The sequence below is a fragment of the Astatotilapia calliptera genome, chromosome 22, assembly GCF_900246225.1.
Source record: "Astatotilapia calliptera chromosome 22, fAstCal1.2, whole genome shotgun sequence".
NCBI classification, from domain to species: Eukaryota; Metazoa; Chordata; class Actinopteri; order Cichliformes; family Cichlidae; genus Astatotilapia; species Astatotilapia calliptera.
The window spans coordinates 20,041,030-20,068,513 of record NC_039322.1 but is presented as its reverse complement, the minus strand read 5'-3'; the positions used below and the strand labels follow the sequence as shown (position 1 = coordinate 20,068,513).

Here is a 27,484-nt window from a genome sequence, read left to right as displayed (position 1 = left end):
GGTGGGCGTGGTGGAGAGGTGGGGCGGAGCGGGCCGGCCCAGCTGCATCTAAAATTTCCTGAACACAAGCACACATCCAGCTGTCGGCGAGATGTGAGAGCTGCAGTAGGCGAAGGTCTGAAGGTGTGTCTGTCACTGCTGTCCCTCCTGTCGCCTCGCCCCTCAGCGCGCGAGCGGCTGTGAGAAAAAGAAAGAGAGCACGAGTGAAACAGAGAGAGAGAGAAGTTTCCGCTGTCTTTAGGCGCACGGTCGCCGATCGTTCACGTAACACGATGGCACGGCTGTGTCAGTGTGTATCGCTGTCGCTGTTGGAAGCTCGGCTGCTTTCATGAAAGCTAGGAAAACGGAAAAAACCCCGAAAGTGACACCATGGCAGAATTTGGAGAAAACATGAGCGCCGTCGGTCCACCGGTTGCTGGCTGTAAAGCTGCGTCAGGGGGAACCGGAACGAGCCTGGAGACGCACCGAGGAGAGCCTGTGTCGAACGGCAGCTGCAGCGTGCCAAACGCCGGCAAGAAGGTCCAGAACGATTCCAGCTGCGAGTCTCCGAAGTGGGAGAGCACGGGTCCAGACTCAGCTGCTAAACCAATCCCTCGACGCAGCAGTCTGATCAAGGTAGGCCACCAGTTTCATCAGCAGAAAACGGCTCATCTTCCTTATTGGAGGGGGGGGGGGGATGCAAACTGTTGCAACTCCAGAAAACACCGAAAGCATGTCTCATATAGCGCAACCAGCAGTGCAGAAACGCCACGCTGATACTGTGTTGTTGTTGATTTAAGTGAGAATAAAAGCTCCACCGAGCCGTGCGCAGATGTGGCGACTTATCACCAAAGAATATCTCGCCAACACTACTCGATAGAATCAAGTTGTAATCTGGAAATAAACTGTTACGCTGCATTGTGACACATTCTGTTAACTTCCTGACCGTGTGTGCCAAATAGGCAACAATCAGGCCCCTCATCTCACCTCGTGTGTGCTGCTGGATGAAGGCATGCTGTGCATTAAGATGCACATCAGGCTAGTTCCTGTCACACTGGAGATGATTGTGTGTGTGTGTGTGTGTGTGTGTGTCACATATTTAGAGGACAAGTGTTGCCCTTTGGGCCCACGACTTCAAACCAAAACTTGCTCACAGTTCCAAATTTGCTTTGCCATACAGCTTCAAGCAGTGTTACCTAAAGGCATCCTGTCAGTGCAAGACCAGAGTAGGAGCTAATAGGTGAAACCACCTGCTGCAGCCTTTGATTAAAATGGGAAATTACATTCACTCCATCCTCTGTGGCCCACAGTAGACTACAAGACCCCCCACCCCATGTTCAATTAACCGCTCTGCCCACACTTACCTGAGTGTCTACGCGAGCAAACGTTTATTGAATGAAAGCCTCCAGACTTAATCATACCCCCCAATACACCCACACCCACCCCACTGGAACAGCGTTTCAGATATTGCCAGATCAATAACATCTAATTAATGAGTTATCCCCTGAGTTTGTCCTTTTATGGTTTTAGGCCTCCCTCTAGACCCGTGGGAGGTCTCGTATTGATCTCCAGTTGCTACTTGTCTCTAGAGCTGCTGCCTGTAAGGACTTGATTATTTGCACATGCCATCGTCCGAGTACCATTGGCTGTAACTCAGCAAGACAGGATGCCAGCCTGTTGGCCAATTTCCTCACACAGTTCGTTTTGCAATATTGCTATTAAGTCATGAACAGTTGGTTATGACAAGTCACTTTCACTGCACACACACAGGCAAATGTTTCTCACTTCCTCGCCCACACGCAGGCCGGCTCCTGTCTTTCTTCTGTTACCCTGGACGCTGTGGCCAGCTTGACACAAAGCATTAAGAAAAAAATCTCTTTGCTTCATTGTGGGTCGCAAATGTTGTCCAAATACCTCCTGGCGAGGGCCACACCTGATACACAGCGCCACGTTTGATGTGTGATGTTTAATGGCTCCAGGACATCCCTCTGACCCGCTGCTACAATGGATGGTGATGAAGGACAGCGTGGGAAAGCTCGCTGTACGCATCACATGCCTCCTTTGTGTCAAAGCAAAAAACGATCACGATTCGGTGCTCGCGTTTATAGGTTTCAGAGGGATGCAAAAAAAAAAAAAAGCGAGGGGTTATGAGTGCATCTGTCAGCACAACAGCACCACACAACACTTGTTTGCTTGACTATGGCAAAACACAGAATTGCTCACAACAGGAGTCTGGGTGGTATGTAGGTAGATAAACAGGAAGCATGACATTCCAGAGCGGTTTTAACAGGAGTCAGGGATTCGTGTCCTGCGTTTGTATGTTCGCAGTAGCTTCGGCTGCAGTATCAGGAGGTCTCGGCAACTGTAATTCCTCAGTGTGGGCTTTATTCCACCTGCAAATCCATTTTTTTTCCTGCCATGCTCTTATGTGCATGATCAGGAGTTTATGCCTGCTTTGAGTTCATCTTGATGTAGATAACATCAGGTAGTCTCCGAGTTTCAAACACCGCACACTTGCACAGACCTGCCTTCTAGTAAAATACAGCTTGGCACAGCTGATATCTGCTTTCCTCTTCACTCATTATTCATGCCAACATAACTTTAGAAAACACCCGGAAAGTGTTGCTGCATGTTTGTGAGAGAGTGTGTGTGTTTAATATGACACAAGGCGTATGTGTGGATACTGCAGTCCTGTACAAACTGTATATATTCAAAGATTTTTCCTTTTTCTTTTTGTATGAACTGCTTTTCCTCTGCATTTATAAATTATGCAGTGTGTTGTAACACTTACACTTGTCTGAGTAAGTAAAGGAGTCATTTGACATTTTGGATTACTCTTCCTTTCTCGCCAAGCATTATATTAGAAGACAGACAGCACTCGTATATCTATTAAGCCTGAATAATGGTCGTCTCGGCCTTGCGTAAACACTGAAAGCAAAAAGCAACAGCTCCCCAGGTTCCAGGTGTAATTTGTAACAGTCAGGTAGGAGGTTGGTATCGCTTTTGTAGCTTAGCTCTCATAAAGACAACAAATTAGTTCCACCTACTTGATATATTGTGAACCCCCCCCCCCCCATGTGTTGCCAAAGCATCGATGACCTCTTGGGTGCATGGAGACAGGACCAGTGGGGGTGTTCTAGCAGCAGATACTTTGGCTTCTGCATGCCGTGGCTTCTGTTTGTACGTCTGGATGTTCGTATATGTGGGTTTGGGGAGATGGGGGGCTGGTTTAACGCCATGGGCACTTTGCAGTAGGCGGTGACTGCTGCCATCAGTGAGCATCATTACCACGAGGACTCTGCTTGATCTGCACCAATGTCTTGATGGGTGGTGTGTATCACGGTAACATCTGGCTTTATTGCCAGAATCCAAGGTTTCCCAGCAGCATATCGCTTTGTAAATGTCACCTGAAAATGGTTTTTAATGTTGTGGCTGGCTGGTGTATAGAGTGTGTGTGTATACACATTATTTGTATTTTCTACCGTGGTCACGTTCAGTGGTGTGATCCGGGTGTGTGCCTGGAACGTGCGTGTCACTGCATGTTTTTCAAACTGAGGGAGCAGCATTTGCTGGAGGTGAACACAGCTGGGGAGGATAGCTGATGGAGTGAGAGTGAGCCCCCGAGCACAGTTCACATCAACATCTTTAGTCAGCTTTGTACCGCTTCAGCCTGCATAAGCATGACCCTGCACAGCACGAGGAGGGGATCAAGCTTCCTACTGACTGTGACGGAGCTGCAGGACAGTCTCCCTAATAGCTGACAGCTCATAGCTTTAACCGCTCCACACATGCACTCTAAATTCGTTGCAAAAGGACCCCATATAAGTGCAGCGACAGGTGCTGATGAGTTACGTGAGAAACTCACTTGGCTATGCGCTTGCAGGTGTTGCCCGACTTAGTCCTCAGCAGCCTGTTCTTGGTATTAACGGACCCGCTCTTTCTTCAGTAAATGCGTCTCTGACGTTTGTCAGCTGAAATTGTGGTTATCTCTCTGACAAGGTGACCTTTTTCAAGTCAACCTTTTGCTTGTTTCACTTTGTGTGTGTGTGTGTGTGTGTGTGCGCGCGCACATGGGACTTCAAAAGGTTCTAAGCGTAAAAGAGCATCTGCTGCTCTTCTTGCCACAAGGGCAGGTGTTCATAGTCAGAGCGAGCAGCTGAGTTACTGCGAAGGCTCGCCACATTTTCCCATACATGGAGCCTCAGACAGAGCTGACCACACGCTGCTTTGTCTGCTCTATTTATCTCCAGTGTCCTGGGCTCTGTTGTGGCCACACATGTGCACCCGACACCCATCACCCCACCCAACATACAGATACCAAGCATGTGAACACGAGATCAGCGTGTGATTAGCCTGCCTTAATGCATGAAGAATTGGCCTGATTAGTGCAGCAATGTGCAACTGTTTAAATCATCAGTTAAGGCAAGAGCGGTTCAGTCTCTTTTGTTGATTGGAAAAAAAAACCAAAAAAAACCCCAACGTCTCCATATACATGAAAAATATAAACAATCCTTTCATTAGAAAACCAGCTGTTATTCACCCCATTTTAATGTGGTTCTAAATCACATCCTTGGCCCCCCTGGTTGCACGGTGCTCCAGGGTAAAAGACTCTTGGAGGGAAAAAAAATCTATGCTATTAAGAGTCCATAATCCACTGTCAAACAGTCCGGAGGCAGGACCCCTTTCCAATTTTCACTCCTCTCTTCTTTTCCTCTCACTTAAACAGCCGTCTTTCATTCTATTTCTGTCTCATTTAACAAATCAAAGGCAACTTCCTTTGATGACCTACATCTTCATCCTGCTAGTATGATGTACCAGCTATGTCATCTCGCAAGCTCATACATGACACAATGCACTCCTTTTTTTTCTTCTTCTTCTGACTAATGAAAACACCGTGCTGCACCGCGTCCTGAACCCTGCGGGAGACCAAGTGCAAATCCTCTGATCGTGTGCACTGACGATATTTAGCAATCAAGCTAGAGAACATCTTTATCTATTTCTCTTTGCACTTATTTTTCAGAAGTTTATCTGCTTCCTCTTTCCTGTGTTAGCTAGAATTTGCTGTAACGTCTCTTGTACTCTGTGTCCTTCCCTAAAAACTGCCTCTAGTGTGCTCTGCCACCCAGTTCCTCCCATTTCTCTCACTCTCCATCTATCTATCCCTGTATTCGTCCATCCATCCATCCCGGATTTCTCCATCTGTTCAGTCAGTGTCGAAATCCTAACAGGGACATCAGTAATCTCGTAGTCTCACGATAATCCGAATCTATCTGCAGTAATCTTTTGTGTAGTTTGAACAATTAAAAACTTGCAGACAAAGCCTCATTTTTGCTTTGGTATTAAATGTCAGTGAATTTGCAGTTTTGGTTCTCGTGACTCTTTTTTTTAAAAAAACTTTTTTTTTAATCAGTTGTTTTTGGTTTCAGGAGGAAACTCCAACACTTTCACTGCTTTTAAAGCCCATATGGTACAATAGATATTCACTTCATGCATCTTGCCCATGTGAGCAACCCTACCCTTTTCCTACTTTTCGTGCAGCGTGGAAGGACAACTGCAAATGACTGTTAACGTGTCAATAGTTGAACAATTAAGAAAGACTGTTAGTCTGCATGGCTGGTATTGCAACATTATGAGAGATCAGTTTCTTCATAGTCATGTTCATGACTTGTTGGTCACATTGTTAAACCTAAAAATAACCATATCAAGTAGAAGGGTTTCACACGTTATTTTTTTTTCCGCTCTGTCTCTCTCTATCGTCACTTTACTCAAGTCTTGGTGGAGCCCACAGGAAACTCTCTGTGACGGGCTGACAGGCTTCCTGTTTTGAAGCGCAGTTGGTGGTTTTAGAGGCTCATCTCTGTGTGTGAGAAAAAAAAAAGCAGACTGAGACATGCAGTATAGAAGTACAAAGTAAATGGGAAATCTTATACGGGAATGGAGGCAGAACTTGTTTTTTTTGTTTGTTTGTTTGTTTTCCGTGTCCTTGGGTGTTCCAGTCTGATTTAATAGCATGCATGTTCTTTTATTTATTTTTTTTCTTGTAAGAAAAATTGATGTGTTTGCATTTGCATTTTTATTCAGTTGTTTATCCACTTGCGGGGTTAAAATGTGCCCTCCAGTTTTATCTTGCCAAAATAATTTATTTAGCTCCTGACGTCAGTGCTAGGTGGTTTGATGTTTAAGCTCTTTGTCTCTTTCTGTCAGTAATTTATGTCAGAGGATAACAGGGGTGATCAATCACAGCTTTTTGCAAAGCATGGCAAGGATTTAGTTTGTCGCAATCTCGAGTTTTGCTAGTGGTCAAGTGACGTGCAAATGTCAGTAGAGGTAATGATGATGGGTAATATGTGCACTGCAATTGGGTGCAGATCCAACCACAGAGAGACCCTTACTGGTAATGCCACAGACAGGAAGTGATGCACATTGAGGCCATCATAAGTCTCTTGTGCCTGTCAGTGCAGTGCATGACGGCGAAAAGAAATTCGTGAATGATCGGGTGGTCCTCCAAACTGCTGTGCGAAGGTGCCTCCATCTCCATTTTTGTTTGCCGTGCCTCATTCTGGGTCACTGGGAACTTTGCCAGTTTTTCCAAATGAATTATTTTAACAAGACAGAATCTTGGTTTGATTTTCAGATTTCCCCCCTGCTGATGCATCTGAGTCTTTCTAACTGAGTTAAATTTAGAGGTGTTGGTGCAACGGTGCACAGGGGTGTGGGATTTTTAACAAGAAAACAAAATCAGAGAGTTTAATTTTTTCTTTTTCATTCTGTAGTTTTCATATTGGAAGGGCATCTCCTCCACACCCCCTCTCGCTCCCTGTATCATCCCTGCAGGCACCAGGGGTATTTTTAGAGCACTCCCTCATTAAAGTGACTCAAAAAAAAAAAAAAAAAAAGAGTTATTGTGATTGGAAACACTTTCCTGTCCTAATGAGGCGATTGATTCTGTGAGGATTTGGGATGGTTATGTGCCCTTCTTTCCGTCTGAGGGGAGCGTCTTCGTCCTCTGTTAATTATGCCCACCCCCCTTTATCACGTGTTCATTCATATTCCTCAGATGAAACGCAGCTCCCTCCCCCCCTTCTGCCCTCTCTCTCTTATCTCTTTTTGCCTTTCATGTCCGCTGGGTTTCCTTCATATCAAGTGCCGCCTCTCTCTCCCCTCATAAAAGACACAAGTGCTCTCGAGGTTCATAATAAGACTTCATATTATGAAGTCTTATTTGAATGAAACCAGAGTTGTGCAGATGAGTAGGGATTCATCAGCCGCCGATCAATATTCACATATATTTGCTCTGAATGCGAAAACGTTATGCTGCTAAGCAGCAATCTGTTAGACTTGTATTTAAAAAGTTTGTATTTAAAAATAAATAAATAAATAAATTAAGGATTGTTTGCTTGTTAGCTATGGACCAACAGAGTGCTGGATTTGATCTTCCTCTGTGCTGCTTTGATTTGTTCACTGTTTCAAAACAACCCTCGCAAATGTATCACTCTTTCAGACAGGGATATTGCTCTTGTGCACCTCAGCTTCATACCTTAAATTGGTTAATTACTTGGTTAACAGCTAAAAATGGTATGAATTAACGGATTTTGATTTATTTCTTTATTTAGTTTTGGTCTTTTTGCAGAATTCCAGTTTCCACTTTGAAATGTGAATCATGCAAAGCTAACCTTGTAACCATTACTACACGAACAATTTCCAAACCAAGCCATTTTACCCCCTCCCTTTAACACGACCTTTATGATTGGCTGTCCCTTGCAAACAGAAGGTTTGCTGTGCTAACAGCCAAAGCTTTTTGCCATATTAAGGAGATCAGTTCTAATTGTGGATCATGAGGCATCATCCAAATTAAGAAGCTTTTTTTTTTTACTTATAGGGAATACTTCCACATGTGATGATTGCACCATTTGGAACTGTGGTCATGTTTATCCACCATAGTGCTGCTGATCATGAGGTAGAGCAGTTCATCCACCAGCAGACGGTGGATCGATTCCCTCGGGTACTCCAGTATTTTGACATGCCCACTATGGTGGGCAAGGTACTGAAGCTATCGGCGTATATGTGTTTGAACAAATGTTCTGGTACAGACAAAAGTGCTTGTGTGAATGTGCATATAAACTGGTGAATGAGGCTTGCAGTAGAAAAGATCTATATAACTTTCAGTCCATTTATCATTTATAACAATATATGTATAAGACATAAATAAGGCAAAGGATAGTAGGTCCACTTTAAGGGCATAAAATATTGATTAAATAAATTAAGGAACAATCACTGACACAATAATCTCTAATTAAAAATTTATGGGTAATTGCAGTGCTACAATGTTCTATTTCTCATCAATTACATTTTGCCTCCTTGCTTCTGAGAGTCACCAGCAGGTTGAGTTTGTGGGTGTTCTCAGTCAGGCTACTCAGCTGTAATTAAGTTATCCTGCTCCTCTTTGGAGCGTCAATTAAGTCTCTGATTTCATTTAATCAGGACTAGTATATCCATTATTGAATATATTTGCCCACATATATGCTCTTATCTGCAAGCATGAGGCTCTTTGCGGGGGCGACATCTGATTGGTCAATAAATCAGATGGATGAGCTGTGATGGTGTGCTCAGATAAACCGATTGGGTCGGCCTGTGTCATTGTGGAGGGGCAGAATTAGAATGCTGGAGCCTGCTGCTTCCGTCTAGTCAGGTGTGATTAATGGTGAAGGGCAAGAACGAGCAAAGGCTTTTAGCCTGGTATCAGGAAGAACAATAACAAATTGGGAGGAGGTGGCTCTATGAGGTAGACCCAATAATCTCATTTAGGTTTGGTTATATAAACTGATATGTATTTTAATCCTTTGTGATCCATTCAACGCTGAAAAACTGTTGTCATGACTAAGCAAAGAGTACTCTTCAGAGGGATCGCTGTCTGCCTGAGTCATTTTTCTTATTATTATTACACCCCCTTCTTCTCCTCCTCCTCTTTATCTGTCACATCCTTTTTCTCCCCCTCCTTTTCAGGATGGATCACGTGCTGGTCGGGAGAAGAAGAAGACGGTGTCCTTCAGCAGCAGTCTGTCAGAGAAAAAGATCAGCAGTGCTTCTGATTGCATCCACTCGATGGTGGGTCAGCTACCGTGAGAGCCTTTACATAAAATATAAGCTTTACATAGCTGTACATGAAATATATCTAAGGTAGTATCCATGCATCAAGGGTTTCGGGTAGATCAAAGTCTTACTTTCCAACATGGCTGAAGTCGACTGAGCTCTACTCTGAAAGTTAGTGAGTGATTAACCATATCTGGTTTCCAGGTTGAGGGGAGCGAGCTGAAGAAAATCCGACCCAACTCCCGTGTTTATCAGCGATACTATCTCCTTGATGCCGGCCTCCAGGCTCTATGCTGGGAGCCATCCAAGAAGGAGTCAGACAAAGCTCGGATCTCTCTCTCCTCTATACGTGAGGTCGGTGTCCAAGAAAAGGGAAAGACTTTTCTAAATCAGCCCACCATGGATTTGTTTCACGAATGCCTTCTTAAGCCTTTTAAAATGAATTAGCTGTACAAGTTTGTAACCGTTTCCATACGGTGGATAACAGTTCATTTGATTTTATTAAACCTCGCATAATTTCTTCTTCTCTTTTTTCCTCATCTTCGGGTGTCTCAAACTCCAGGTACGGACAGGTCGTAACACGGAGACCTTCCGCACCAGTGGAGTTTATGACCAGATTTCAGAGGACTGTGCATTCTCCATCATCTATGGAGACATTTATGAAAGCTTGGACCTGGTTGCCAACTCTGCAGAGGTGGCTAACATTTGGGTTATTGGTCTGAGGTAAGACACAGAAAGAAGAAAGAGCAGTTTTACATTGTACACTCATTCTTTAGCTTTTAATCCTTGTGTGTTTTCCACCTCTTAAGCAGCATATGACAGCACAAATATGTGAATAAATAAAAAACCAGCTGTGTGTGAAATTTACATAAAGCATCCTAAGCCTATTGTTTTGTAGTTACTCAGTTTAGTCTGAAGGACTAGTTCAAACATAAATTTAAATGTTTTTCTTCTTATTCTTTGTTCATATTAAAGATGCCTACACTCAATATGCATGTGTAAGTATTCCCTATGAGCCAACATCTTCAGACTATCAACACAGTTTGTTTCCAGCAGTGTTTTCCTGGTGAGGGAGAAGCAAGCTTGTTTCAGACATTGAATGAACTAACAAGGTTTAACAAGATAAAAATGGCTTATTTTGGATTTTTAATCATGCAAAGCTAGTCTATTATAGGTCAAAAGCTATGTGCCCTGTAATTCACACTCATTGTAAGCCAAACGTTTGGTAATAGACAGCTCATCCCTGTAATATTGGCCATCTCTGCAAACAGTGTGCATGTTGACGGCCACCATGTTCCATCCATGCTTTAGTCGGGCTGCTTTTATTAATAAAGCCCAACAATCCTCTGGTGGTCTGACTGACGTTACGGTGAACAAGAACTGACGAAGGATTTAATGTGTGATTGAACTGAGATTTTTGTCTTGCACGGAAGGTTAAGCAGACATAAAGTGTGTTTTTCTTTCATGCCAGTTCACTTTCATATCTTGTCACTTTTCTTTTATCTTGTTCTTTTTTGGTATTGATTGTACTGAGATGAACGGTGGGATTTTGCTCGGTTGCCTTTATTATGTAGTCCTTTTAAGTTTTCTTTTTATAAAAGCTTGTGCCGTCAAACATGGGCGGATTTTAAATTGATTTTACTGCTGCAGTAGTTGTATTTTATATTTCAAGCACAGTGCGAGATGTCTGAAATATAAATTAAAATGGAAATGTTTGTGCTGTAGATTTGATCATTTATACCAAAAATATTGTGTCCTACAATAGCTCAGTCTTTGTCTTTTTTTAAGTGCTTCTACATTTTTCTGTCTTTAGGTATCTGATGCAGTATGGGAAACATACCCTCGACATGCTTGCTAGCAGTCAGAACAGTCTTCGTCTTGGCTGGCTGGAGCAGTTGTTCTCCTCTGCTGCTAACCAGGACACACGGGGAGACGCGACAGAAGGGATTCATTTGGAATTGGCTATAAAGCTAATACAAGGCGTGAACCCCGGGGTGAACAGTGGCAAAGTGGAGCACAGGTTTAAGGAGCTTCAAAGACTCAGAGAGAGGATGTGCGAGCTTACGATAGATAACGGATCTGGACTTGAAGACTACAGCGAAAACAAAAAGCTAACGGCAAGAAATGAGCGGGTCACCAAGCAGGAGTTCGTTGAGGTCTTCCACGACTTTTGCACACGTCCTGAGATCTATTTTCTCCTAGTGCAGTTCTCCAGTAACAAAGAGTTCCTGGACACCAAAGACCTGATGAGGTTCATTGAGGCTGAGCAGGGCATGGCTCAAGTGGGTAACTTAGCTTAATCACACAGAAAATTCAGGACAAATATAATCCTAGTCTATCTAATGTCTGTTTACTCTTCTTGCCCTCTAGGTGAGTGAGGAAACCAGCCTGAAACTCATCCAGGCTCATGAGCCATCGGAGAAGGGGCGGGAGCAGGGATACCTGTCATTGGACGGCTTCACCAGCTACCTCACTTCGGCGGAGTGCCACCTCTTTGACCAAGAGCATAGCATCATATGCCAGGACATGACTCAGCCTTTGTCTCACTATTATATCAACTCGTCCCACAACACCTACCTCATCGAAGACCAGTTTCGAGGCCCCTCGGATATCTCCGGCTACATTCGTGCCCTCAAAATGGGCTGCCGGTGCGTGGAGTTAGATGTTTGGGATGGTGCAGATGAGGAGCCGCTAGTGTGTACTGGCCACAGCCTCTCCCCGCCGCTGTTGCTGCACTGTGTGTTAGAAGCAATCAGAAGGTTTGCCTTCGCAGCATCGGAGTACCCGTTAATTCTGTGTGTTGAAAACCACTGTTCGCTTCGACAGCAGAAAGTGATGTGGCAGCATCTCATGAGGATTTTAGGGGAGAAGCTGTACACAGATCCTCCAGATGAAGAGGCTTCATACCTTCCATCCCCGCATGCCCTAAGACATCGAATACTATTAAAGGGTAAAAAGCTAGTGCCGAGTTCTGATGGGGAAGATGGCGAGGTAAGTGAGGAGGATGAAGGAGCAGAGATGTGCCAGAAGATAAAGGCAGTTAATAGTGGAGGGGCAGCGCCTGGAGGAAGTGAGAAGGACACTGTGCAGAAAATCGTTGTCACGTCTAGTCCTTCGAGCGTTCCCCCCAAACGTTTCCAACTGTTGAAGGAGCTCTCGGACTTAGTAAATCTTTGCCAGTCTGTCACCTTTATTGACTTTCCAACCTCGTCCAAAAGCCAAAAACCTTGGGAGGTGTGCTCTTTTCACGAGTCTTTAGCAGTGCGTCTTGCTAGCGAGAACCCCGGGGACTTTGTCAACCACAACAAGCACTTCTTGTCACGGGTGTACCCCAACCCTATGCGTATTGACTCGAGCAACATGAACCCCCAGGACCTGTGGAAGTGCGGTTGCCAGATAGTGTCAATGAATTTTCAGACAGCAGGACTGATGATGGACCTAAACACAGCCTGGTTCCGGCAGAATGGGAACTGCGGTTACGTTCTGCGTCCGGCCATCATGCGGCAGGAGGTGTCTTACTTCAGCGCTGACACCAGAGACACGGTGCCTGGTGTGTCTCCGCAGCTGCTCCACGTGAAGGTGTGCAGGAATAGTGTGTAGACTGCAGTTTAAGTTTTCTAAAAATTCTCTTATAATGTTTGACATTGCAGTAATAATTATTATTATTAGAACTTTGTCCTTTGAAGTTTTGCCCTCATTCCTTTGGGTAACAATAGAACCCCATAACATGACAGAATGGCATACATTGCATTAAAAAAGCCATCAGTCTAGCAAAGCTTATTTAAACATCTGAACCTTTGGATTAAGTTGGACAGTGCATGCTTCTACGTTTACTTCCAAGCAAAGTCATATAATCTAGCTTAACTAGTTTATTATAAACAAGAAGTTTATAATGACTGAAACAGTTAATGAAATGATCTACCTTTCGCTTGCAGGTCATTAGCGGCCAGAATCTGCCAAAACCCAAAGGTTCTGGGGCTAAAGGGGACGTGGTGGACCCATATGTATATGTGGAGATCCATGGCATCCCAGCCGACTGCACAGAGCGCCGCACTAGGACTGTGAGCCAGAATGGAGACAACCCAATCTTCGATGAGAGCTTTGAGTTCCAGATCAACCTGCCTGAGCTTGCTATGGTTCGCTTTGTGGTGCTGGATGATGACTTTATTGGGGATGAATTCATAGGTCAGTACGCACAAGTTTTATACTTATTTATGAGCCCCACAGCTCCTGTGTAGCAACCATGAAATCAATGCGTATGTGATTTCTCCACCACAACAGGTCAGTATACCATACCTCTGGAGTGCCTCCAGCCTGGTTACCGACATGTACCCCTGCAGTCTCTGACAGGAGAGGAACTCCCACATGCCAAGCTGTTCGTGCACGTGGCCCTTACCAATCGCAGAGGTGGAGGAAAACCTCACAAAAGGGGTCTGTCAGTACGCAAGGCCCGAAAGGGGAGGGACTATACAGCTCTGAGGGACTTGGGAATTCGAGCAGTGGATGAAGTTTTCAAAATGGCTGCTCCTCTGCTGAGAGAAGCCACCGATCTGAGGGGAAACATGCAGGTGAGGAAAACTATTACTGGACACAGCCAGCACAATGTCACCATTTAGTTTGGGATCAGCTTTAGTGTTTTTTGGGCCATTTTCATGGTATTTGGAACTCGAAGTGTAAAACGATATCTGTTCACACTTGCTGAGGAAGAAAACAAGAATAAAGTAAAACGTGTCATTCTACAAAACGAGAACGTGCATATATAGTAAATATACATTACTTGGTGTAATTACGTCTTCCAACAAATTGAGAAGGGGTCGTCTTTCAACATAGAACTGAAAACACAGGAATCAGAATCTTAATAAAATGTCATCCTCTTCCTCCTCATTCCTCACTCCTTCCTCCTCCTAGTCAGGCCTCTAGCACATGAAAACGTACCTAAACATGCTAATTGATTCCCGATATTGTCACGATTAGTTACTGTCAGCAGATTAGACATGCAGCCCTGTCCTCTCTGGATTAGCCAGCTAAACAACAGCTGGTTATACTCTAACATTATGCCAGCTAATGTTAGGCTGTCTCTAATAAACAGTTTGAGTACATATGAGTCAATCATATGAGTGTTTATTCGCTAAGTGTCCAAGTCCATCAATGTTAGAGCCATTGCAGCTTGCAGAGGCAGCAGCTATCAGAGTCTAAGGGTTTGATATCCTCAACAACTCACCTGAATATCGCTGTTATTGTTATTGCAAACTGACAGCCTACACTCACTACGAGTGAACGGTGTCCAGAGTTATTTGTCCTAAAGCAGCCACCATAGCTAGGATTAGGCACATGAATTGAGAGGGGTAAGAAAACAGAAATCAGTTGACATCTAATGGTAAGATCTTACGCACTGTTGCTGTTGAGAAATGCATCTCCCAGCTGTGGTGGAGGAAACTGACTATACAAAGTAAAGTTGGCTTTTTTTCTGCCGATTTGTAAACTTGTTTATTTTACCTGCAAATTTCTGCATTTTAACCATGGGAATTCCTTAGGACTAAATTGATGTATTTTTCATGAGGAAATTAAATTACAGTTAAAGATTAATAGATATAAGTTGATCCATATTTCACTTCAGTCCCATTTTTATTCTATTTATTTATTTTTCATAGTGCCAAGTAACAACGATAACAGTCGCCTTAAGGCGCTTTATACTGTAAGGTAAAAACCCCAGAGAAAATCCCAACAAACAAGCCGCTATGAGCAAGCACTTGGTGATAGCAGGAAGAAAAAACTCCCTGTTGACAGAAAGAAACCCTTGGAAGAACCAGGCTCAGAGAGAGGCATCTGCCATGATCGGTTGGGGGTGAATGAACGAAGATGGGATAAAAGACACGCTGTGGAAGAGAGTCCGAGAATAATAACTAATAATTAAATGCAAAACGGAGAGTACAAAGCAGTGAGTGAAGAAGACACTGTATATTGATATAAATATATCAACTGACATTGCACTAAAGAAGCTTACAGAGGTGATAAACAGAGCTGAAGACTGACGATGCAGAGGGACAAGTGACGAGGTCACCGAAAGAGTTGAATTAATTTTATTATAAGTTGAGTGTTGGATTAATAAACTATCAGCCTCTGTAAACTATTAATAGAGGTTAACCTTAAACCTTGAAACTACGTGGCAGAGTCCCAACATGGTTGAGCTGAAGCAGGTTGGAGACTTGGATGAGGATCTCTGAGTGAACAGGGTGAGGTCGAGATAAATGAAAGACGAGCACTCAGGTTTATATCAGCAGGGACAGAGGCTGATTAGCTCCCAGAAAGCAGGCAAGGAAATTATTAACCCAAATGCCCGGGAATGTGTTGAACTTGCACAGAAGCTTCATTGTCTTTCATTAATGGTCGAATTAACCTTTATGAACCAAGCGGCAGTTTTGTCTGTGGGTCCTTTTGTTACCCTATGCCAAACAGTAATTACATGTTCTGTGAATGTGTATGAGACTGTTGGCCATCCACATCTCTTGATTGCTTCCATTTCACTCTGAACTACTGCCACAGCACAGCAGCAGGAGCGCAATCAAATACAAATAGCTCTGTTGCAGGATTTGGGGTGTAGGGTGTGCATGTGTGTGACAGAGAATGAAACGAAATCAAGTCGCAGACTTGTGTCGCAGAGTGTAGGAGAGATTTCACTAGTTTTCTTGTCTTTTTTTTTCCACGCAATTCAGTGCCTCTGTTTTTTTTGTTTTTTTTTCGTCCAATTAGGACAGTGAATAGGAGAAGATCGTGTATTCTTATTTAGCTACTGATTAAACATGTCCTTCCTGCTTTTTTTCTTTCTTTCTTTTAAACAGAACTCAGTAGCAGTGTTCAGGGAGCTGTGTGGGGTGTCGGCTGTGGCTAACCTCATGCAGTGCATACTGGCTCTGAGCTCTAGAGTTTCAGAACCAGAGGGGATGCCTTTACTACTGTTTGACCTGCGGGACCAGTACCCCACCCTGGAGCCCCAGGGGTCTTTGCCTGATGTCCTCCGCCGGGTTGTCTCTACTTATGAGATGGTGAGAAAGGAAGAGACCTGACAGTTAATATTCTGTATGTTTTCGCACCAGATAAAGGGCTCTATGTGACTCATAAATCTGAAATTCATCAAAAGGAAGGAAAGACCAAACAAAGGCAACGTATCAGTCATCCCCCAACCGCTTGGCTTCACAATGAAAGCTCCCCTCCCAAACAAAAGCTTCCTTTTTAGCCAATAGTTTCTGAAACCCGACATGAGCTTTTCATTGTTATGTAGCGGGCAACATCCCCATTTGTTCAAGTCTCATAAACACGCTGGCGACATCCTCACCTTGACCTAAATCTACTTTGTGTTTCCATCCAAAACGAACTGCAGAGTTTCATTCACCAAGTGGTTTAACTGACTGAATTTATGTAACGGCGTCTAAAAATAAATCCAGTCACTGAAGAAGAACTTCCCCCGTGGAAACTAACACAATGAGAGGAGGAAAAAAAAACAAAAAACCAAGCAGGGTCAATTGGTCTGCAAGTTAACTCTTCATTCAGTCAATGAGGCAGGGTGAGTTGGTGTGTTCGAGTGGGTTTTCCTGTGTCGTAACTGAAAGGATGAGTCTTTCTTTCCATCCTCGCTTTTATATAACACTTTCAATAATTTTCCCTTTGGTTTTTGCCGCCATCTTTCAATGCCCTCCATATTTCCTCTATCACTGATTAATCTCTTGCAGTTACTGCGTTCTCTTGGTCCCTCTGGTGTCTCTTTGTGAATGTGGCTGTCCAGCATAAGTGGGTTTTGTACATCTGTGGGCTAGCATTCAGTGGACTGCTTTGCCTGTGTTGCAGTGTTAAAGTGTTGCTGTGGTGAAGAACGCTACGCCTCTGTCTTTTTCCTTCCACCATCTGCCTGCCTGCAACATTATTTCTTGAAATTGATATTTGCTCAAAGTGCACTTGTTCCCGTTTCATATTAGATGTATCCCGGGAATCTCTCGGGCAGGATGATGGACAGTCGGTATGAATTGCAAAGTTAGCAGCGCTATCGGGAGAGTATATGAAATGAGGCTGCGCAAGTGTGAATGAGAAAAAGAGACTTGCTGTCATGGAGAAAAATGAAAGGGTTTCTTCTTATTGAGTCATGATTAATGTTTAGCAGAATGATTTGTAACCCCTTAATTTAACTACAGCTTGTCAATGCTATGCATCTAGCCTCTGCACAGACACAGGCTGTCTATTTGTGAATTAGGATGTAAGCGTGTGTGTGTGCGTGCGTGCGTGTGCGTGCGATTAGCCACACTTGTTTCCAGCCGAGCAGATCAGAGTTGAAAAAGCTCCCGCTGTTGCTGAATACTATTTGCATAGATTTGAATGTTGTTCACATAAATGGATTCCACACCTCAATTCTGGTGCCTGCCGAGAGCGGTAAACAACAGAGACATCAAAGTTTGAATGAATGAATCTGCGTGTGTGTGTCTCTGTCTGTTTGTATTGCTGAACGAGATCTGGTCACAGTAATGTTGTGTGGTTAATCCCGTATTTGTTGAATAGCATTCCCCCCCCCCCCCCCCCCCCCCCCCCCCGCACATCGTGAGGGTCAGATCCTGTAAGGGTTTGTGAGAGTTGATCAGGAAGAAGCGACTTGTTTTATCTGTCTTTGTGTTTGTCTTGTGGGGTCATGTTCAAAGAGCTGCCATATTAGTCTGGGGATGACTTTATTTGCATGCACCTGTCAATTTCCAGTCATCCATTAAATGTGGGAACAACACGTTATTATTGTTGTTGTTATTGTTATTACTACATTCTTTAAGTTGAAGTGCACAGTGTGGTATGTACAGACGGTACTGTGCCGAAGTTTTGAGTCAGCCCTCATTTCTTTAAATTTTGCTGGGAAAATGAGAAATATATCTGGCCATGATTATAATGTGCTTGAAAGTCAAAATGTATTATGTCCAACTTTATTCTTTAACACAGTCTGACCTCTCTTAGGTAAGTTTTCCTGTCATTACTTTAAGTAATCTTCAGGAATAGTTCTCCAGGTTTCTTGACACATTCAAAGCTCTTATATGGATGTTGGCTGCCTTCTTGTTTTGTTCTCTGTCAAGATGATCCCACACTGATTCAATAATGTTGAGGTCTGGGGAGGCTAATCCTTGACCGATAGTCTTCCATTATGTGTTTTGTTTGTTTGTTAGTTTTTTTTTTAGTTTTTTTTTTTTTTTAATCCAGGTATGCTTTTGCTGTATTGGCAGTGTGTTTGGGATGATTGGCAACGGTTTCCTTTTTCAGAATGACAGTCAGACTCTTTCCAGACTGTATTGCATGGTGGAGCAATACTTTTGTGTTTATAACTCCATCAGTTTTGACAAGATGTCTAACACCACTTATTGAAATGCAGACCCAAACCATGACTGAGCCTCCGCTGTGTTTTGGCATACCTCAGCCTTTTCTCCCTGTTTCCCTTCTGTAAAAATGGCTTCTTGACAGCCATCCTATCAGAGAACAGCAGATGGGCTGGATTATTTTTTTTTTTCATATTTCTTTAAGCCAGTTCATTGTTTGCCCTCAATTTCTCAAAGTCTCTTAACAGTTTTTAAGGACACACTGCAGAGCATGCTCAGAGAAAAGTTTTTGGCTAATCACTTTTTGGGAATCATCTTGTTGTTGCAAAGATACAAGGTTCATCCCTTGAGTTAGATGCTTAATGCAATAATTCTTGGTCAGTAGATTAAGTAGATGAATTAACAAACGAGCAAACATTCCTCTGAAAATGGATGAAAAAGCATCTAAAATCCAAGAAAATCCGGAGAACTATTATTCAAGAGGACTTGAAAGTCCTTAAAGATCTTAAAGGACTTAAAGATCTGAGTGGTGGCTCAACACTTTTGCACAGTGCTGTGCACTATATTCCTCTTCAGCAGATTAGACACATTTCTTCAAAGTTAAACTCTGTGATTTCTTCTCCTTCATGCTCTTTAATGTGAATCATGTTGATGCTTCCCTGTCTGCAGATGGTCCAGGCGAGCAGAGCAGTGATGGAGCTCTCAGATGGAATCCACGACAAGATCCTGCATATACAGACAACAGGTGTGTAGGCGTGCGTGCGTTTAAATGAGATTCTCCTATCTAGAGTGCGTGTAATGAGTATAAACCAATCTATCTCCATATTTCTAGCATACTCCCACACAGCCTCTTTAGCAGTGCTATATAGATGGCTGCAGTGGCTGATTACCGTCAGCTCCCTTCCTTTCCTCTCCCACTATATTTTATCTGTCTTATCACCGCTGTTAGACAAGGTTAGATGAGGCTTTATACTGGCTCAGTTTGTGTGTGTATATTTTGGCTGGAGGAGATTTTAAATTGGTGCAACTCCCATCATCCATCACCCATCTGTCTGTTAAGTGAAGGGCATGAAATCTGACCTGCCGATATCATTTCTGTGATCTTTGGCAGAGGTTTGTTTACTTCAGCAGTATCCCTTGGGTCATCTGACTTTAGTTAGCCAGACTGTTGTCATAGAGGCCATAAACAACCCCCTCAAACACATTGCTGCACACAACACATTACGCACATCACGTTCATCACCCTGTTTTAGTGTCTGGCTGTCACCCAGGAAACAGCTTGACTGACATTTAGACATGTTAACCGGTTTGGTGCAAAGGGGGGAAAAAAAAGTGATAAACATTCACAGTATATATGTATGAATCTGAAGGCGGTGAATTTCAGAAGCTGCGCTTACAAATGTCTCACTTTTGTTTTCCCTTCTAAAGAACTCTTAGTACACATTAAATATTAAAGCGTCCATGAGCTTTGTAAGAATGTTGCAGTTTGAAATGATGCAAAAAATTGTTGGCTTTTCCAATGCCACCCTTGAGCAAAATATGAATAGAAAAAAAAAAACCACACAAGGGAGGACTCCAGTTAAACTCCAAGTCAAATGATATTCGGAGAGAAAGATGATGGTTCAGCTGGGGCCACTCCAGTGGAGAGACAAAGTATTTGACTGAGATGAATGTTGTTTACAACTTTGCAGACTCCTCCACTCTGCTCCCAGACAACTCATCACATCCTCCATTGGACTTTATTTTCTTGTTTTCGGGGCCGCTGCTCGACTCTGCGATCAAACTGCATTTGACATATTCATCTGTTTTTTCGCAGTTACGAGTACAGCGATGGCCACTCTGTGCCGAGAGATCCCTAAAGTGTGTGTTTTCTGCACTCATCTGATAAAGAGCTGCTGCAGAGCCTTAGGTCTGATCTTGTGAGCAAAGCTCTTCCTGTGTACAAAGGAAATCTGGTGATCAAGTGATCCCAAAGGCGGAGGTCCACCTCTAAGCCTGGGAAGAGGGAGTTGGCAGCGAGAAGGCATAAACCAGTCACTTGGGGGGGCACGGGATGATTGGTGACAGAGATACTTGGCTGGAAGTTGCATCAGCCGTTACAAAAGCCGTGGGAAGATGAATGGGAGAGATGGATGGCTAGAAGGAATGCTGGGAGGGAGACAAGAACACCAAGGGAGAAGAAAGGAAATCCACTCCAGTTTAAGGGTGTGCTGGGGAGGGGAATTCTCAGCTGTCACTAGTGGTATACATGTATATTAGATGCTTTGTAACTTTTTGTTAAGTGTGAAACTATTATAACACCAGCCTCAAAAGCTGTTGCTTTGCTGCTGTTCCTGCTCACGAGCTACACTAGTTTCACTTCTGTCACACCCTGAAGTGCACAGGCAGCGAGGTGAGAAGTTAAACCTCAAAGAAAAAGCGAAAGCAAGATTCTTGTGGGTGTTAATTTTCACATCTGTCAGAGATGATGCTCCATCACTGATTCAAATGCACTGTCAATTTATGCTGCTGTGAACACCTCACATATAATTCTAGTCTCTCTCGGATGTGTGTAAATGGTAAATGGCCTGTATTTGTATAGCGCTTTACTAGTCCCTAAGGACCCCAAAGCGCTTTACACATTCAGTCATCCACCCATTCACACACACATTCACACACTGGTGATGGCAAGCTACATTGTAGCCACAGCTGCCCTGGGCGCAGTGACAGAGGCGAGGCTGCTGGACACCAGTAGGCAACCGGTGAAGTGTCTTACCCAAGGACACAACCACCGAGACTGTCCAAGCCGGGGCTTGAACCGGCAACCTTCCAATTACGAGACGAACTGCCAACTCTTGAGCCACGATCGCCCCAAATCCAGCAGTAAAATGAATCTGCAAGGCTTGCCTGCTCAAATGAATGGGATTAAAAACTAAATGAAAAATCTAAACAAAGGACAGAAAAAGGTTGACTCTAAGCAGATGCTTGTGTAAAGTCCAGACATGGATCGTTTTTATCTTTTTGTTTTCCATCCCATCTCAGTAATCATCAATCGTCAATAAAACTTCTGCTTGTGAGAAATAACCTTCCTCTCATCTCATCCTGATCCCAGTTTAAGATTTTAAAAGGCACTTTTTTTTCTCTCCTTTCCCTGCATTGATGTTTCTTTGTGTGAAATAATAAGTTCTCAAGACAACAGCATAATCCAGAAGAAAGTTTGATTGGCTCATAGGGAAGCCTGCACACAGTAGTCCTAGCTTTGCGCGTCTTATCACCTGCTCTTCTTGTGTTTCTCCTTTCCGTCTTCAAACTGGACAGGATCATTCGTCCTGGACTTATTCTCTCACTCCTTATTTCTTCTGAGAGGGTGGCGACAGGAGAAACTGGTCAGGAAAAAAAGACTATTGGAGAACAGCAACATTTTTCCTTCTTTGAGGGCCTCTTTAAATTGGTTGTTAGGTAGTAAAATTATCTTAATTGCGGGAGCATAACATTTGGAGGAGTACAGTTTGTTCCTCCAGTATGGAGAGGTCGGTCACAGATGAAAAACGCCATCAAGGGATATAGAGTCATACCCACTTTTTTTTCTAATTTTGGGAGAACTTGTCCGTCATTAACCCCAGATGATCAGCTGCTTTTCCCTCAGGGCGCTGGCCTCTGTGTGACATCTGGAAGTATAGATTTTACACTTCATCAGATGCTCACAGCCCGGTCGTTTCTTGACGAGATCTCTGCTGGAAGTCGGATCATTTCCATCTCAGTTGCTTCACGGTTCAGGCTGAGGACATAAAGTGACGATGACAAATACCTGTCACATGCTGATTGGCTGGCCCTGAAGGCTATTTTATCTCTGGGTCAAGACCCTGTATCTGGGAGTGTTGTTTGCCTGTGTATGCACACACTGAACAATATTGGCTTGAAAAATACCCCCCTCCCCACCCTCGACTTCGCTTGATTTCACAGGGAAATAGACACACAGTCGCACACGCACACTACAGTGGCACGTAGGCTTTGAGTTGCCTAGCAACCACGCAGTAAAGGTTATTATTCAGGCAACTTATGTAGGTGTGTGTGAATGTAGAGCAGTGACAGCGTATGTGTGTGCAGGTGCGTGTCCACGTTTGCAGACGTTTATTGACCGGGAAGAATCATGTGTCAGGGATGGGTGAAATAGACTAGCACCCAATCTGTTCACTCTTCTGCGTGTGTGTGTGGTCCACATTTTGGCATGTCTAACGTCTGGGTTCTTGTTGATAGCTCACACTGATGTGTCCCCCATGTTAACCCACTTCTGGGTTTCCATGGTAACAGTGGGACAGTGGCCCGGAGCGGCCAGAGGAAGCCAGGAACACAACTCATTGCACACAGGCTAACTAGCTGCCGGCCTGACTTCTGTGACGCTGTCTTAATTTCTCTGCGTCTTTCTCTCTCAAGTCTCTCAGACGCCTGGCAGTTTCATTTTGTAATCGGCTATTGTTTATTTGTTTATTTATAAGGAACCCCATTAGCTTCCACAACAGTGGTTGCTAGTCTTCCTGGGGCCCAAGCCATCAAATATCTCCAAATAAAATGTTACAACAATTAGATCTACAGTAAAGTTTTACAATACTGAAATGTAAACATGTGAATATTAAAAATTATATAAAAGCAGAAAACCAAAACAAAACACTCAAACAAAATACACAATTTCCATTACAAGTGATATTACCCTCTACAATTTTTACAAATACATTAAAAACTGCCTAAATAGGCTTTTAGGTGATTTTTAAAATTATGAATTGAAGCCAATTCTCTTATTGCCTCAGGCAACTTATTCCACTGAAACGATGCTCTGAATATAACAGAGTTTTTCAAAAAGTTACTTTTAACACGAGGAATTACTAAATTGTGGTTGGTTGAGAATCGTGTGGCATGATTATGAATTTCATCTGGATACTGCAACTGAGCACAAAAAAAGTGTGGTGTGTTTAACAGTATTGTTTTCTTTAAAAATACAAGTAAGCCATAGTATAATTTAGCTTGTACAGAAAGCCAAGAAAGTTTATCATGCATTTTGTCAATACTTGTATAGTATGAACACCTTAACACTAATCTGTTAAGGTGTGTATGATGTGACTTAATTTCCCCCAAAAGTTTGAAGATTACACAGGTACACATCCTCCACCTGTGTCTTCTAGAATTTGGTTTGTTAAAAAAGTACAAAAAAACGTCATCAACTCCAGGCTTAAGAAGCCTGGAAGAAGACTCCAGGCTTGAGAATAATGGAAAAATGGCCATCAGTATTTACTGACTGAACAGAGACAGAGTTGGTCAAATAGACCTCCTTAATGCGATCCAAAGGTGAGCGTAGAATCTTCTGGGGCTTAAGCTTATGCAGATGTAATATTGAAACTCACTGATTGACCCAGAGCACATAGATCATTGGGCAGATATGAACATTGAATGTGGGGACAGCCGAGCAAAGGTGATGTGAGAAGCTAAATATGCAGTACAAGTTAAAATGTAGCTGCAAGTGTCAGAGGGGGGAAAAAAAAAAAACCATCAGAGAAAGGCAGGGTGCACTCAAGCAAGCTTGATGTTTAGACTCAGACTTTTACAGTTCTGAATTTGCAGCACACAAAGCAACTGACTGCAGCAGTCACTTTGGAAAGATAAAACCCGGCCAGCAACGTGTGCGAGCTGTGGACCAAAGATTATCTTAACCAAAATTCAGCTACATTCATATAGCACCAAATCACAGCAGCAGTCGCCTCAAGGCGCTTTTATATTGTGAGGTAAAAACCCTCCAGTAATACAGGGAAAACCCCAACAGCCAGACAACCCATTGTGACCAAGCACTTGGTGAAAATAGGAAGAAAAAAACTCCCTTTTAACAGGAAGAAACCTCCAGCAGGGCCAGGCTCAGGGAGGGGCAACTATCTGCCATGATCAATATTGTCCCAGCTGGGATAGACTCCAGCCCCTCAATAACCCCCAAATGAATAATAATGAAGGTTTAAAGAAACTGAACGGATGGATGTTTGAAAGGATAGAGCTGGCATCTAATATAAAAGGTCACTACGACATTCAATCGTAGTAATCGTGTAATTCCAGTTTTTTCCTCTTAGTCAGATTGTGAAGCAGGTAAGCTTTAGTACTCGAGACATGCCCAGCACATCCCTAGCATGATTATCTCAGTGTTCCTGGTAGATTTTGCTCCACTCGTTCGCTGTATGACTTAACAAAAAGTGGTGTGATGGGGCATTATTTTATTTTATTTTATTTTTTTTGGGGGGGGGGGGCAAATGATGTGGGGGAAAAAAAGAGCTTGTCTCTGTTTGTAAGCTAAATTATGTATGACATCCTTAGAAAGTCAGAGTAAGGTCAGATGAAATGTTCTCATATTGGACACAGCTCTGTGTGGAAGTAGGAGACCTGAAGGCTACTGCGTCAGTGATAATTATGTTGTTCACTTGGAGGAAAAAAAACAATTTTATTTAACATGATTCATTTTTGTTTTTATTTTCATAATGAGAGTATAGATTGAGGCACGGAAGTAATTTGAAATAAATGCTAACATGCTCACAACAGTGGCACTGTGCAGATGTTTAGCAGGTGTTGTCATGTTAGTATGGCCTGTTAGCCATGTTGATTGCCTTGGAGAAAAGTGCACCATGTTCCTGTAAAGGATGATATACTTCTTTTTTTAAATTTTTTTTGAAATTAAATTTAAATGTACGAGATTGGACTTAAATGGAAGTCTGATCTGCTGTGGTTCTTTGCTTTTTCGTTCTAGCCATGGAGTTTCACGAAAAACTGCAAAGCCTGGGTACGAAAGAGGGGCTGAAAGGTTCCAAGGTCAGCAGAGCAGTTGAGCGTTTCAGCTGGAACATCACCATCCTTAAGGTCAGTTATACACTCATGCACGCTGAAAAAGCCCAACAGCCAATCGGGGCAGAGTATCAGAACATGTTTCAGCCTCTGGCTGGTTGCTCATACTTTGTTCTTTCAACCTCCCTGCCCTCACCCTTGTTCTTTGTAACCCCTGCCTCCTGATTTTTGTGTTCCCCATCTTTCCTGACACCCAGGGCCAGGCTGACCTGCTGAAACACGCCAAGGCTGAAGTCCTGGAGAACATGAAGCAGGTCCGTGATGCTGCTCTGGCTGGAAACCTCACCAAGGAGAGAGCCGGATTAAGACGGGCAAGCTCCCAAACACGCAGAGGCCACAATGAAAAACTTGCAATGAGTACTAGAGGACAGTCGGCATAGCAAGTAGAAAAAAAAAAAAAAAAAGAGGGCACCTAGCTGCTGTGAAAAACTCTTTTCACTTCTGTGTGTGTCTGTGTGTGTCTGTGTGTGTGTGTGAGACACTGTCTTAGTCTCCCAGAGTGGGCAAGCTATCAAAGTGTTTTGTAGGCATTGCAGAGAGTAACAGATATTAAGAAAGAGAAACAGGAGAACTGATGAATGCAAGTCTTCAAAACGCAGCCACTGTAAGCTCACCTGTTACTGAACCTTCGAGCCAGAGAAGGCGGTGCACAGCCAAGGGAAGACTAATGAAATGCGAAGCTGCCGAGATGAATGTAGTTACTGAAGCCAAGGTTGAGCGGTTTGTACTGTATTAAACTGTAAATAAGCCAAATGTTTAATGTTCACTTGTTATGTGCAATGTTTTCTGAGGTCAGGGGATGATTGAAACCAGAAGCCAAAACCTTTTTGAAAAAAAATGATGGTGACTTTTACTCCACAGTGATTAAATTCAGATTGGTGTGTAAGACAGCTTGCGTGTGAGTTAAAAGAAACAGTTTGTCAAAGGATGTGTGGATGTTTGAGGTCTTCTGTCGTTACTTGTGGACCAACGCAGTCTCTTTTTGTCTCTCTAGATTTTGATTACCTGTCTTTTGGTCCCCAGTCGCTGCTCTTCACTCAACTTCGATTCAATTAACTTGAGGTCCTTTGTCTTACTAAAAATCCACCACTTTGCCATCTTACTACGGTCTTACATACAGTATTCTATATTTTTGTATTTACATAAAAAAAAAAAAAAGGCTTGTGCTAATGAACCCGGTGTTACCTACCAAAACGATCAATTCCAGAAGTGTAAATATGTGGTTAGAGGGAACTAATACTGTTATGTTTGTGTTTTAAAACTCTGTACAGTATTTTATTAAGTAATTCTATCCTTTTACTGCAAAGAATATTTTACATAAGTTATTGATCCTGAATGAAAACATTCCAGATACATATTATTGGTGTAGATAAATGAGGCTCGAGCAGTTCTGTAAAAGGTCAGTTCACGATTACCTTCCTCAGCAGCCAGGATGAAAATAAACTAGTTTTTAAATGACTTGTGCGCATGCCTCTGTTTTTCTGCAAGACTTGATGGAGCTTTCAGCTATAGTGACGCATGACACAAGCAAGAGGAGTGCTGCGATGACAGCTGGGGAAGCAGACCTGTGATGCTGCAGCGATGAGCAGTGGAAAAAAAAAAACTAATTACAGCTTCCATATAAAGCTTCGGTGCATCACGGTTGAAAGGTCACAATTAATGACTATTTCCAACCATTAAAACATGCACCAATGACCACTTTATTAGGTACACCTTGCAGTTTCTGCAGATTTATAAGCTGAACATTCATTATGTGAATCTCCCATTACAATATATCCCAAAGGTGCTCTATTGGATTGAGAGCTGCTGACTGGAGGCCATTTGAGTACATTGAACTCATTGTCATGCTCAAGAAACTAGTTTGATTAGTTTTGTGACATGGCATGTAATCCTTCTGGAAGCATGCCCACACTGTAGTCATAAAGGGATAGCTGTGTCAGCAACAATAGTCAGGTAATAGTCTGGGGTTTAAATGATGCTGAACTGGTACTAAAGGGCTCAAACTGTGCCAAGATCAGCCTCACCATTACATCATCACTAGCCTGAACCATTGATGATAAGAAGGATGAACCAATGCTTTCATGTCACTTATGGCAAATTCTCTCTCTACCATCTTGCAGTAGGAATCATGGCATCAGACCAGGCAACATTTTTCCAATTTTCTACTCTGACTGGAGAACAGAAGTAGCTTCTCTTTCCTTTTCTTAGCTAACAGCATAACAACAGTGGTA

At 43.1% G+C, this 27,484-nt stretch overlaps 1 protein-coding gene across 1 annotated transcript; it reads left to right on the top strand.

Annotated features, from left to right (window-relative positions):
* Positions 1–26,711, top strand: LOC113014503 (inactive phospholipase C-like protein 2). The gene is made up of 12 exons (XM_026156083.1): positions 1–615; positions 8,983–9,084; positions 9,274–9,423; positions 9,632–9,792; positions 10,883–11,351; positions 11,440–12,648; positions 13,005–13,254; positions 13,351–13,637; positions 15,909–16,112; positions 19,074–19,149; positions 25,159–25,268; positions 25,451–26,711. The coding sequence occupies exons 1-12, from the start codon at positions 370–372 to the stop codon at positions 25,631–25,633; spliced, it is 3,447 nt and encodes a 1,148-aa protein (XP_026011868.1). The 5' UTR covers positions 1–369; the 3' UTR covers positions 25,634–26,711.
* Positions 26,712–27,484: the final 773 nt, after the last annotated feature.